Below are 12,841 nucleotides of genomic sequence, written 5' to 3' on the forward strand. Positions count from 1 at the left end.
TTAGGTCTACAAGAGGCCTACATTTTTTTAAATTTAAAAATTTTTTTTTTTTTAGATTTTATTTATTTATTTATTTGACAGAGAGAGCGCACGCACAAGCAGAGAGAACAGCAGTGGGAGAGGGAGAAGCAGACTCTCCGCAGAGCAGGGAGCCCAACGCCAGGCTCGATCCCAGGACCCAGGGATCATGACTTAAGCTGAAGGCAGACGCTTAACCGACTGAGCCACCCTGGTGCCCCTTTTTTTTCATTTTTAAAAAATACTCAATTTTGGAAAGTTTCCCCTACTAGACTTCAAATAACCTGGCAACAAGGTCCTGTTTGACTTCATCCATGCACATGTCTCAGTAACAAAGCTCAGTGACTTGCTCATAAATACTGCTTGAATAAAGGAATGAATGCAAAATACCTACCTACATACATACAAGCAATATGTCTGTTTCAAAGCACTTTTTACCTCCACTGCCTCATTTAATCCTTACAACTGCTTTACGGGATAAATACACCATCCTATTTTACAGATGATAAAAATGAGGTTTAGACAGATCTTGTGACTTTCTAACAAGGTGATACAGCTAGTAGATACTAGGCGACACTGGACCAGGCCCACTAATAATGGTTCCCATGCTCTTGCCACAATATCAAATGATAAGGATTTAAGTCATTCCACAAACAGAACCTGAGATGCAAAATCAAGAACTCAGGTTAATAGTCTGGCTGTTAGAGAAACAGATTATGAAAACCAATGAATAATTCAAACATCCTTTTGTCAGACTGGTCTTTGAACAGAAATTATAATTAGTCTGCCCAGTTAGGCATCGTGGAAACTGAAATCACCCTCATGGAAGGACAGCCCACCCTCCCTTGGAGTCTCAGAGGATGAATCCCTGCTGCAAATCTCCAGACCAAGGAAGCAGTCCTAGTGGTTGTTTTATTTTTCAAAACATATCTTAAAGTTATAAAAACAATGCGTGATTATTTCAGAAAAAAATAATGAAATAGAGATAAAACACAAAATTAAAAAATTTCAATTATCTAAATCCCATCACCTAAAAATGAACACAGCTTACATTTCAGTGTATATATCTCTACCTTTGTCTAACACTGACACAAAAAAATAGGATCATATGATGCAAACTTCTTAGTAACCTGCTTTTCTCCCCCAAACACTCTATTTTGGGCATAGGTTCATGTCTACAGCCATTTGTCTATATGGTTCTTTTAGTAGCTGCTTAGTAGCTCACCATTTAGATTACTGTATTTGACTAATCTTCTGTCACTAGATATTTGGGTTGCTTGTTCTTTCTCTTTTTTTCTATTATTAACAATTAATAATTTTTTTTCCATTATTTCTTTCTATTTTTTTGTTCTATTCTTCTTCTTCTACAGCAACAACAAAACTCTGCACACACATCTCTGCGCACATGTCCAATTATTTCCTCAGGATAACTTCCCTGAAGTGAGATTACTGGGCCAAAGAGCATGTATTCAGGGTGCCTTCTAACTCCTATTGTAAATTGCCCTCCTGAAAAGTTGTACATCCTATTGATAAAGGATGTAAATGCCTGTACCAATGTATCCCACCAACCCTGTGCATTTTTTGATCAGTGCTGTTACCTTTTCTAAGAGTTTAACCAGGAGGGACCAAGGCAAGCGGGTTGAGATCGGAGGCAGTTGAAACAAAAAGAAATGCCAAAAGAGTTCTTTAATTCCTTCTTTGGAGCCCCTCCCACACTCTGGTACTTTTCCAGTTTGAAACTCTAGCCTGGATGGTTCCATCCTCAGCTAACAGCCCAACTTTCCCCACCTGTCCCTCTTTTATATTATTTGATTAGGGGTCAGTCTCTCTTTACTAGTGAGCACATTGCTTTGAGATGAGGGTTCACCTTATATGTCAAGGTTTGGACAGCAACATTGCCCAGTAACAGGGTCACCTTGACATGCCTAAGGATTCCGAAATTTCAGAAACAACCTTGTTAGAATGAACTGTTTAATACAATCTCCCACACTGATCTGCCAGCCATGGAAACAAGGCCACACTGAGGCTGGTTAAGACACAGGATCAGAGGCCTAGAGCTGGTTGTACATTCCTACACCTCCTCCTTTGATTCTTCCTCCCTGCTCCCTGGGCCCATCCCCTCCTAAGTCCTCCTCCACTAGCTGGTCACTGAAATGCCTTTGTGTGCTTTATTTTAAAGGGGTGCCATTCTGAAGTTACATTCTCATGGTCCATTCTTTGCTTTCCATTTCTCATTTGCTCCATGATGGAGGATCACATCTCCATTCTTCCTAACCCCCACCCCCACCCCCCCACACCCAGTTCAGGACATTTGACAGCTTTGCACAATGACTAACGTTTCTCTTGTAATTCCTGGGTCTTTTTTTTCCTCATCAAGGGAGCTGGTAGAAGCCAGCCTCCTCAGTTTAATTATGCAACCCTTTTCTCCCTCACGACTGGCAGAGTTCGGCAGAAAGAGTATGCTCCACTGAGGTTAAATGCAAAACTGGATAGTGCATAGTCACCCACATTACTCACTTTATGTATCTTCCTGTTGCTGGCACTGGCCACACTCAGGGAGGGTAACAAAAGAAAAGACATGTAAACTTTGTACAGGGACATATCAATAGCAACCTTTGTCCTGGAAACTCACCGCCTCAATACCTGGCTTTTAACACCCCTAACAGTGAAGAGGGGGAGGAAAAATTATAACAGGCGGGACAAGTGGGCCTAGTTCTAACTCCCGTTTCGGCCAAACCTCCTCCAATACACGTTGTGCACAAACTACATTCTCACCGAGAAACGGAAAATCATTGTTTTCTACCCGCTCAAACGAGTGCCCCAATTTTTCCAATTCACCAGAACCTAGCATAAACGTACTCATCTAGTTTTACCGATTTTAAGAGGATCACTAACTGCCCTATTTGTACGAAAAATACACAGAAAGTGACAGTCCAAAGTCCAACCCTTAGCCAAAATCATGTACTAAACATCTTCAGGGCAAAAGGAAAGAGAGCGGAGAAGACACCGGAGAAGCAACTTTGGGAGCTGTTCCGAAGCCCAGCCAAGGTTGGGGCGCCGCACTGCTTTCCAGCCCCCTGGCTTAGCCGCCTCCTTCGCCCTCCGCACCCACTTCTCCGGGTCGAGCGCTCCATCTTGGCCCCGCCCCGGCCCCGCCCGAGGCCCCGCCCCGCCGCCGACGTCAGTTGTTATGTCTCGGGCCGGGCAGGGGCCCCAGCTGGTCCTCTGCTCCCGAGGCGACTGTCGCGGCCTCGCGAGGTGGCTGGGGCGTTGGGGACGGCGGCCGAGACCCGCGCCGCCCATCTGAGCGGGGCGGGCGCTCCGTGGCTAGGAAGCCGCCCCGGGGCCGCCGAGGGAGCCGTCTCGGGCCTATTTTTCCTTTTCTTCTTCAGGACCGTCGGCCCGCGCGCCCTGTTTCTCTCTGCAGAGACCGCGACGCCCCCTCCCGGGCCGGGCCGCGGTGCCCGCCCGCCTGAAAGGCGCCGCCCGCCGGCCTGAGAGAACCTGGAGCCGCCGTCGCCGTGCCCGCCGCGCCTCTCGCGGAGCCTGGGCGGCCCGCGGGGCCTGGGGCCTGGGCGCCGGGCGCGGCGCTGCGGCGGCCGCTCCTCCCCGCGCTGGGCCCGGGGCCTGGCCGGGCCGAGCGCCGCGCCCTTCTGACCGGCCGCCGGCCGCCGCCGGCCGGCCCCAACCGCCTCCCCGGCTCGCCGCCCCTCCGGCCCCGGCCTCCCGCCAGGACCCAGCTTCCTTTGTGGATCTGAATGATTTTGGGGGGCCTCCTCCCTCCCTCTTGAGATTACGGTGCTGGAAGGCCGGCCCGCCACCTCGGTCAGTGCCCCCCGCCCGGGTAACGTCCCTCGTTTTGTTCCTCCCCGCCGGCCCTCCCCCGCCCCGCTCCTTTCGGTGTTCGACTGATGGGTTTTTTTAGTTTTTTCCCCTTTATTTTTCTCGTCTCCTGACTGGAAGGCCCCGCGCGAGGCTCTGCGCCCGGGCCCCTCCTCGTCTTTTCCTCACCCTCGCACAAATAGCCAACCCCCCAGCCCCCCGGCCGGCGATGGCGCGACAGTGAGGGCGGCGAGGCCGGACCACGCTGGGACAGTGCCCGCGCCCCGGCGGGCGTGAGCACACACTCCCCCGCTCTGCGCCCCTTTTTCGTCTTCCGAGCTCTCTGAGAAGAGAGAAGACGCAGGGGAAGATGTGGCTGAAGCTCTTCTTCCTGCTCCTCTATTTTCTGGTCCTGTTCGTCCTGGCCAGGTTTTTTGAGGCCATTGTGTGGTATGAAACTGGCATCTTTGCCACCCAGCTGGTGGATCCGGTGGCGCTGAGCTTCAAGAAGCTGAAGACCATTCTGGAGTGCCGGGGGCTGGGATATTCAGGGCTGCCCGAGAAAAAGGATGTCCGGGAGCTGGTGGAAAAGTCAGGCGAGTATCGGGCGCCCCTGGGGTCGCCTCCACCCGGTGGAGGGGGCGACTTGTACTTCCTCGTACTTGGTGGTTCTTCCAGAAGGGTTAAGCAGACTACTCCGAGAGCTGTCCAGGTTTTCTTGAAAAAAAAAAAAAAAAAATGAATCCCAGTTTTGAGAAGGGGGCTGGAATTATTTGCACGGGTGTTGCTGTATCTTTTTAAGGTGTGTTTGTTTTTTAAATAACATATAAGTGCAGCTTCTTAGCATTGTTTACTAAGAAACAATTTTTTAAAAAATAGGGAATGTCAGCCGGTTACAGACAAACTGGAAAGCACTTTTTGTCGGTTGAAATTCACAGGGATATAAGAAAAGGAAAACCCCAAAACGTTGTCTGTAGATAGCAGTATTTGTCACGATAGTAATCATAGCGTAATAACAGGAGGGGGAAATATTGGAATTCTTAATATTAAAGAGGAATTTAGGGCTAAGATTTAAATTTTAAATCATGAGTTTAAATATAGAGAAAGTGTAAACTGTACAGCATTAGCTTTTCATACTTCAAGTTTGGTGAAAATAAAGTGAATATGTTTTGTGAATGCGTATCTTGTTTTGTTTTGGAAGAGTTTATATTTCTTTCAGCGTTTTAAAAAAATCCTTACGTCTTGGATGTAAACTTTTCTTTTTCCTATTAGAAGTCACAGATACAGCTGCATCAGCTTAAGTGGTTTGAGAAATAGAATGGAAATAGTGCTAAGAGAATATTTATTTAACATCTTAAGCAGTGCATTGTCAGTGACTGTTGGTTTGGGGGTAGGATTGAATAAGAAATATGGTTAATTTTTTCACCCCTGGACAAAATATATCTTTGTTTAGGTAAATGTCCTAGAAGGGGAATGTACTGTAACTTGAGAAAGACATTCTGGGTTTCTGTAGGAAGCAGTTGAAACTGATGGTTATCTTTTTTGTTTCAAATATATCTGCTGTGTCTTTTACAAGACAGTTTTTTTTTCCTTATTTAGTACCCTATAGCCATTGTTGTAGGATAGAAGAGAATACTAACTCCAGAGGACTTTAGCACTACATATTTGCCAACCTTGAGGGTTATCAAATTTGTATCTCACTACGGGGGTAGAGGAGGGAACCCTCTGTAGATGCGATGCTTTTTTTAAGAGAAGACATAAAATCCATTTTTTTTCTTGCCTCTTGTTTACTGACTGGTTTATGGTGACTTACTTCTACCACAGGGGTGGGGGATGGGAAATGAAGTAAAGATCTCTAGTAAATGAATTTTTTAGGTTTAGAAGTATCTTAACTGCCAAAGCTAAATCATTTCTCATGGTAAAAAAAAATTTAACAACACTTTTTTCTTTTGACTTTTATTTAGTGTTGCTTCCTTTGGGCCTAAAAATACTTGTCGCTTCGGGTGTACAAGGAATGCACATATCATTTAAAGAATACACATAGCCCACAAAAGTATGACTCAGATCACACATTTTATGGCAGAGAAGTCTTGGTATAGCAATTTAACTTTATAATTTAAATATTCGTTGTGAATGATTTTGCTGCTGTCATGCTTGTTTTCACATTTAAGGCAAAAATTAAAATAATTTGACATTAGTGTTTACTTTTTATTTGATGATACAAGCTCTCAATTTACACAGTAAATTTGAGTATGAATGTGGAGTTTTTTTTCTTATAGGTAATCTTTTGTATCTAACCTTCAAGTCTTATAAACCTTATTGCTATTTTAAGCAGGTGGTAATGGCAAATTCTGTAAACCCATTTCTAAATCTTGTAAGTCAGAAGTATATAAATCATACTGTTTAAAAATTATTTGAAGCCCGGCATGTTATACACAAAACTAAATAATACTGTGATGGCTTTTTGGACTTACCAGGAAATTAAGTAATTTCCTAACAAATTATGTGATGACTCCACTAGAATATAAGCTCCATGAGAAGGTGGATTTTTGTCTGTTCATTTTTGCCTGACACGTAGTAGGTTTTTATGATATTTTTACTGAGTGAATCTTAAATGGGTAGGTATATTCAGGTTCTACTTTACTTTTCTATAGACTGAAATAGAAGTACTGTGACATGATTTTTAACAGTGTAAAATGGAATTAATCATTGAAGTTAGGAATGTAGAATTTTTTTTTTTTAAGATTTTATTCATTTGAGAGAGAGAGAGAGCACAAGCAGGGGGAGAGGCAGAGGGAGAGAGAGAAGCAGACTCCCTACTGACCTGGAGCTCATGACCTGAGCCCAAGGCAGATGCTTAACCCAGATCTGAGCCACCCAGGAACCCTGAGAATGTAGAATTTTTGAAATCTTACTAGTGTTATTTTTTTCCTTTCTTCAGGTGACTTGATGGAAGGTGAGCTCTATTCTGCACTCAAGGAAGAAGAAGCATCTGAATCCATTTCTAGTACCAATTTCAGTGGTGAAATGCACTTCTATGAGCTTGTAGAAGACACAAAAGATGGCATCTGGCTGGTTCAGGTATCAGAAACAGTGACAGAAGTGAAATTATTTTTACCAGACTAGTATTCACCAGCTAGTGACACTTCTGTGTACTTGTGTCATGTTTCTTAAACATAACTAGTCCTCATAGGGAGGCTCCAGTGTCCTCTGAAAGAGGTTTTGCAGACCAAGGAAAATGAACAGTGAAGAGAGGGGGAAAGGAAGCTTTGGGGAAAGAGAGTTGACAAATCCATTGTAGTTGCTGGATCTTCATTAAAGTTAAGAAACACGGATATATTCCTTTTGTTGAGCGATTTGCACTGTTTCAGTTTTGGTTAACCAGTTTTTAATTCAGTGATCCAAATGATTTTTGTATCTAAAGGAAGAACCCTGAAATAGAAGTAAGAAAATCCTGCTATTAGGGAAGTAGCCAACTTTGTGACTATAGAGGACGAGATATTGTGGGGAGTGGTGGGGAGTGCTCATTACTCTGCTTATGAAATTGGTGAAATGATAATTTTAAACCCTAAACTCTTGTGATATCAAAACTGTGAAAATTAATTAGCATATTAGAGTTGTAGAGCTATGAAAGGCCTAAAAAATAGTCTTTTATGCTTCGCAAAGTGTGCTTTATGTACCACTGATGGTAATTGAGTGGGCACACATTATCATTTAAGGATTTTAATGCAAATTAGAAAATTCAATATTATATTGAACATGTAATTTCATAAATATGATTTAGGGCAAGGCTAAAGTTATTTAAATTGTTAAAAATATAAGATCACTTAAAGTAAAATATCAAGTAAATTAACAGCATGATTTTGGCTAACATTATGATTATTGAATCAGGATCAAATCCCAGGACCCCGATTTCTTGTCCAGTACTCTTGTCATTTCACACTGGGGTTAGCTGTTTGATTCAGGGTATAAAAATCAAAATTGCTTCTTTGTATTTCTTTCTGAGGACAATGATGTCAAAATATGGTAGAAAAAGCTAGGAGTTCAGAGAACTTAGATGCAGATCTGGTCCTGTCATAGATTTGCAATGTAATTATGGATAGACAGATTTTCTGTTGTACCTGGCCTCAAATAAAACATATACATCTAAAGAGGATGGAATAATACTGTGGTCCACGGAGCTAAAGATTAAAGAGTTGAGGTTTGGGAATTCTTCGGGTGATTACATTAGCTATTCATCACTTTCCTTTACATGCAGTCTTCCTATTGTGTTTGACCTTTTACCTGCCAAGTAATCTAAGTCTGTAATTTTTAAATTCAGCAAAGGGAGAACCTGGGAGGTTATGGGTATAGTCTATACATTATCCATCAAATTCTACTTTATTTCTCTGTGAATTAATTGGTATTAGAAAATAAACTAGCATCTCCAAAGCTTTAATTTATAAGTAAATAGTTATTCCATTTCCTTTCCCAGATATTTATATCTGATGGTCTGATCAAGAAAGACTTGTTGGCTTTGATAATTTTTAGTTTTATTTACTGAGGTTGAGTTGAATAGCCTGTCCCATTTACCTGTGTTCTCTGTTTAAATGTTTGTCCATACATTGAATGATCCCATAGAGATGAATAATAAATAGATGCTGAACACCTTCCAAACTTGGAAAAGCCATTTCAAAAGTCTAAGTATATTCTTTTGGTATATAGGATTCTACCTATAGATAATTAACACATTCTGGTTCACTAATTAACATATATTCTAGGCTTATAAATGATATACTGTTCATTAATTTTTTTTTTTTTTTAAGACTTTTTAAAAAAAGATTTTATTTGAGAGACAGGACATGCACAAGCAGGGGAGGCGGGGCAGAGGGAATGGGAGAAGCAGACTCCCAGCTGAGCAGGGAACCTGATGTGGGGCTCGTTCCCAGGACCCTGAGATCATGACCTGAGCCCAAGGCAGATGCTTAATCGACTGAGCCACCCAGGTGCCCCCACTGGGGTTCACCTGGGTGGCTCAGTCGGTTAAGCCTCTGACTCTGGGTTTTGGTTCAGGTTATAATCTCGCAGTTGTGGGATCAAGCCCCTCATGCGAACGTGGAGCCTGCTTCAGATTCTCTCTCCCTCTCCTCCTCTGCCCCTTCCTCTGCTCTCTCACTCTCTCTCTCAAATAATAAAATCTAAAAAAATAATAAAGATAAACATGGATTAAACTCTGTTAATAGGTGACAAAATTCAAATAGTTTATTTAGCAGTTAGTTGTATGCCAGGCCCTGGAGATAGACTAGGAACATACACCAGGCTAAGTCCTTGCTCTCTCAGGCAGCTCACATTCCAGTTGAGAGAGGTATGCAATAAATAAGTAAATATTTAATATAGCATCAAGTTAGTAAAAAATGCTAAGAAGAAAAATAAGGAGACAGAGAGTGGCAAAAAATTCTGATAAGGGGACCCTTGAATGAAATGAAGAACAAATAATGAATGATAGTGAATGTTAGCATTATAAATTCTAATCACTAAATTATTTTCCTCTGAAAATATTAAATAAGCCTCACAAGGTATTAGTAGTTGAAAAATGACTCCTAAGAAAAATGGAATGTATGTGGTTTTCCATGTGTTCGTGGTAGTAGGACATACATTTAATTTTTCCAGTGACCTTCAGGATTTGTACTGATCGCCAGTGTCTGGCTTGTGTCTCTTGGAGCCAGTCGCTTACATCTGTCAGATGGCTGGCTTGGGTTAGAAGAACAATCTCTGGCAGGACAACTGAGAAGATTGAGATTGAAACCCTGTCTTCGGGCATTCTGAAGTCACCAGCTAAGCTAAACAGCACAGACAGTGGTGTAAGCACTTAAAAGAGGGCTGTTGGTTTTTTGTTTTTAAATTGAAAATGTCTGTTAGAAACAAGATTAAGTATTCTCTCGGTTGCTTGTCATTCTTTCAGCTTAGGTCATACTTATCTAATCTCTTTTGAAGGATAACTTTTAAAATTCTGTTCTTAGTAATTTGAATTATCATTCTTTTCTATTTATTTTAAAAGAAGCTGACTAATTTCAGCTTGCTCTGTCATTTTTTTTTTAAATTTTTGATTATGCATAGATCCCGGCCAGTTCAATCCTCTTCAGATTGCCTTTATTTTAGGTATCCTGTGTAAGAAATATTTAAGCACATCAGAATTCTTTCTTTTTCTCCCATTTTTCTAATATCACTCCTTACTCCTATGAATTATGGTTTTCTTTTGTATTTATTGAGAAAAAAATGTAGTTAGATGGCATATAGTTGATAATTAGCACTTTAGGCTTCATAAATCATGTCACTGAAAGGATGTCTGGATTTACTTATTTAGAGAAAATGTGACTTTAATAAATGGGTATATGACATAGCTGTTCCATCACATGATCAGCTCATTATTTTTCTGGAATGGATTGGTAATCTAGGTTGATTTTCTTTTTTGGTGACACCAATGTGGAATGGTGATACTACATGAGAAAAATTGAATTTGTACAGTTTATTTAATTCATCCTATATTTCTTATAATTTCTATCTTCTGTGCAATTCACACTTTTATTTTCTGCATGATACATGTTAATGGCCTTTTTATCTTTCTCCCAATTGTTTTAAGATGTATTAATGCTCATAAATTATCCTTACATTGAACCAGAGTATTAGGATGCTCCTTTTCATGTCAAGTTTTTCCATGTCTATCCTATATTCTCTGTAATATGAGGTGAAAAGAACTAATTTTAGTTTTCCAGGCAGCAACACATATGGGACATCTTTATCATCAATATACTATGTAACCCATGGAACAACTGAGTCCTCTTTTTTTCCTAACAGTTCTTTCTAACATTCTAAGTTTTCCTGCTTTGTTCCTAACCTCAGCTCATATCTCTCATCAGTTATTTATCTTTTGGTGTTCTGGATTCTTTGGTTTTACCACCACCCAATCTTCTGAGCATCACAAATTGAAGACGGTTATTTTTTTTTTCTCTCTCTCTTCAGAAAACTCTTAGAGAGGCAGATGGAACAATGGCTAGGCTTCTGAAATGGAAAAGTTAGCACGCTCTTTGGGTTTTATGGGTTCATCCTTGTCTTAACATTTCTATTTTTCCTTTTTGACCTTGTTCAACGAAGGACTGTGGTATTTGTTCCCTACTGTCTTTATCCCCATCATAAGGAATTTACCGTCACTGGAATTGAGGTAGCGGTGAAAAGCATCATGTGATTTAAAGTAAAGCTTTGGGTCAATATTTACTGAAGTATTATGTTACTATATTTCCTGTTTGGCTAAAAAGAGTTAATCTTAAAGAGCTATCTTAAAACTTGTTTAGCTTTGTTCTAGACAATAGTTCTGTCCCGGGAGATTCTAACCTATTTATTCCTTTCTTGACACTACTCTGAAGATGAAATACATGGCAAGCCATTTTATCATTTATTTTGTACGGTGAAAAACTTTTATTTCTGTTTATTCATAAAGAAAGCTAGTGGGGATACCAAGGAAATAATTAAATGCCATTGAATTTTGTTTCTGTCAATTACTTGTCCTCACTTTTAATGATTTTATACAATTTGCATATATTTATTTAAGTTGGTCTGTGATTTTGAAAGTAGAAACTCCCCATTAATAATGAAATATTGGGGGATGCCTGGGTGGCTCAGCCAGTTAAGTGTCTGCTTTTGGCTCAGGTCCTGATCCCAGTGTCCTAGGATTGAGTCCTGCATTGGGCTCCTTGCTCAGCGGGAAGCCTGCTTCTCCCTCCCCCACTCCCCCTGCTTGTGCTCTATCTCCCTCTCTCTCTTTCTCTGACAAATAAATAAATAAAATCTTGGGGAAAAAATAATGAAATACTGAGAGCTGCAGAAAATATCATAGCCCAGCACTCCTGTTCTATGGAGTTTTGTTATTTAATTTAGCCTAGATTTATATGGCAGATGTTCTGATTAGTAATAAAACCCACCTCTAAAAATTAGGCAAAAGTATATGTTTTTTTTTCTTATACCAATGTAACACCTATAATACATGTGGAAGGGAATAGACAATAATCTGAGGCCTAGTTTTTCTTTGTAAGTTTAACTGGACTACACAAGGTTGACATCAGAAAATATGGGCACTTAGCATCACACACTATCCGACACAGTTCCATGCGTGATGTGCTGGAGCCAGCTCATACTGCTTCATGAAGGGTGATTGTTAACATCTCTTCCCAGCTCCATGTTTAGAGATAACATGTTGGATGAGGCGCCTGGTTGGCTCAGTCGGTTAAGTGTATGCCTTCAGCTCAGGTCATGATCCCAGGGTCCTGGGATCGAGCCCCATGTCGGGCTCCCTGCTCAGCGGGGAGTCTGCTTCTCCCTCTCCCTCTGCCTGCCGCTCTCCTGCTTGTGCCCTCTCTCTCTCTCTCTCTCTCTCTGTCAAATAAATAAATAAATAAATAAAAAAGATAACACGTTGGTAACTTGAAATCACCATATGGTAGTATTTATACCAAGGAAATCAGCAAGTAATAGAAATAAGACGTCCCTTTTTCTTTTGGAGAGCTAGTTGTTAAACCTCTACCCAGCAAACCACTGGTTCCATCCATTCATCTAACCATCTAACAAATATTTATTGAAATCTAATGTGTGCCAACTGAACCTTAGGATTAGCACTGAGGGCACAAAGATGAATAACCTATAGCCTATGCCTTAAGACAGCTTATAGTATGGTTTACTAAAATGTGTAGACCAGTAAAAATCTTAGTATATGATTATCTTTCAGCTGAGTTAGATGGCCCGTGATGGTGCTAGCATCTTGAGAGATCCTAAAGAACTCTCTTAGATAGTGAAGTGGGACCTAGGAAAATTGTGGTAGTTTTTTTCTGGAAAAAGTATATTTTTAAATTTGTTGAATTGAAAGTCCTTATGTCTGACCGGGGTCAAGAACATTAATATGCGGGGCGCCTGGGTGGCTCAGTCGTTAAGTGTCTGCCTTCGGCTCAGGTCATGATCTCAGGGTCCTGGGATC

The 12,841-nt window shown here is 41.1% G+C and overlaps 1 protein-coding gene across 2 annotated transcripts in view; it reads left to right on the forward strand.

Annotated features, from left to right (window-relative positions):
- The first annotated feature begins 3,691 nt into the window (after positions 1 to 3,691).
- The window catches only part of LOC116636101 (charged multivesicular body protein 3), a 110,493-nt gene continuing 101,343 nt past the window's right edge, over positions 3,692 to 12,841 (forward strand). For both annotated transcript variants that reach the window (XM_032410514.1, XM_032410510.1), the window contains exons 1-2: positions 3,692 to 4,436; positions 6,782 to 6,921. In XM_032410514.1, coding sequence (XP_032266405.1) covers positions 4,211 to 4,436; positions 6,782 to 6,921 — 366 coding nt within the window. In that variant the 5' untranslated portion in view covers positions 3,692 to 4,210. The remainder of the gene's footprint in view (positions 4,437 to 6,781; positions 6,922 to 12,841) is intronic.

The sequence above is a fragment of the Phoca vitulina genome, unplaced genomic scaffold, assembly GCF_004348235.1.
Source record: "Phoca vitulina isolate PV1807 unplaced genomic scaffold, GSC_HSeal_1.0 scaffold12, whole genome shotgun sequence".
Classification (NCBI taxonomy): Eukaryota; Metazoa; Chordata; class Mammalia; order Carnivora; family Phocidae; genus Phoca; species Phoca vitulina.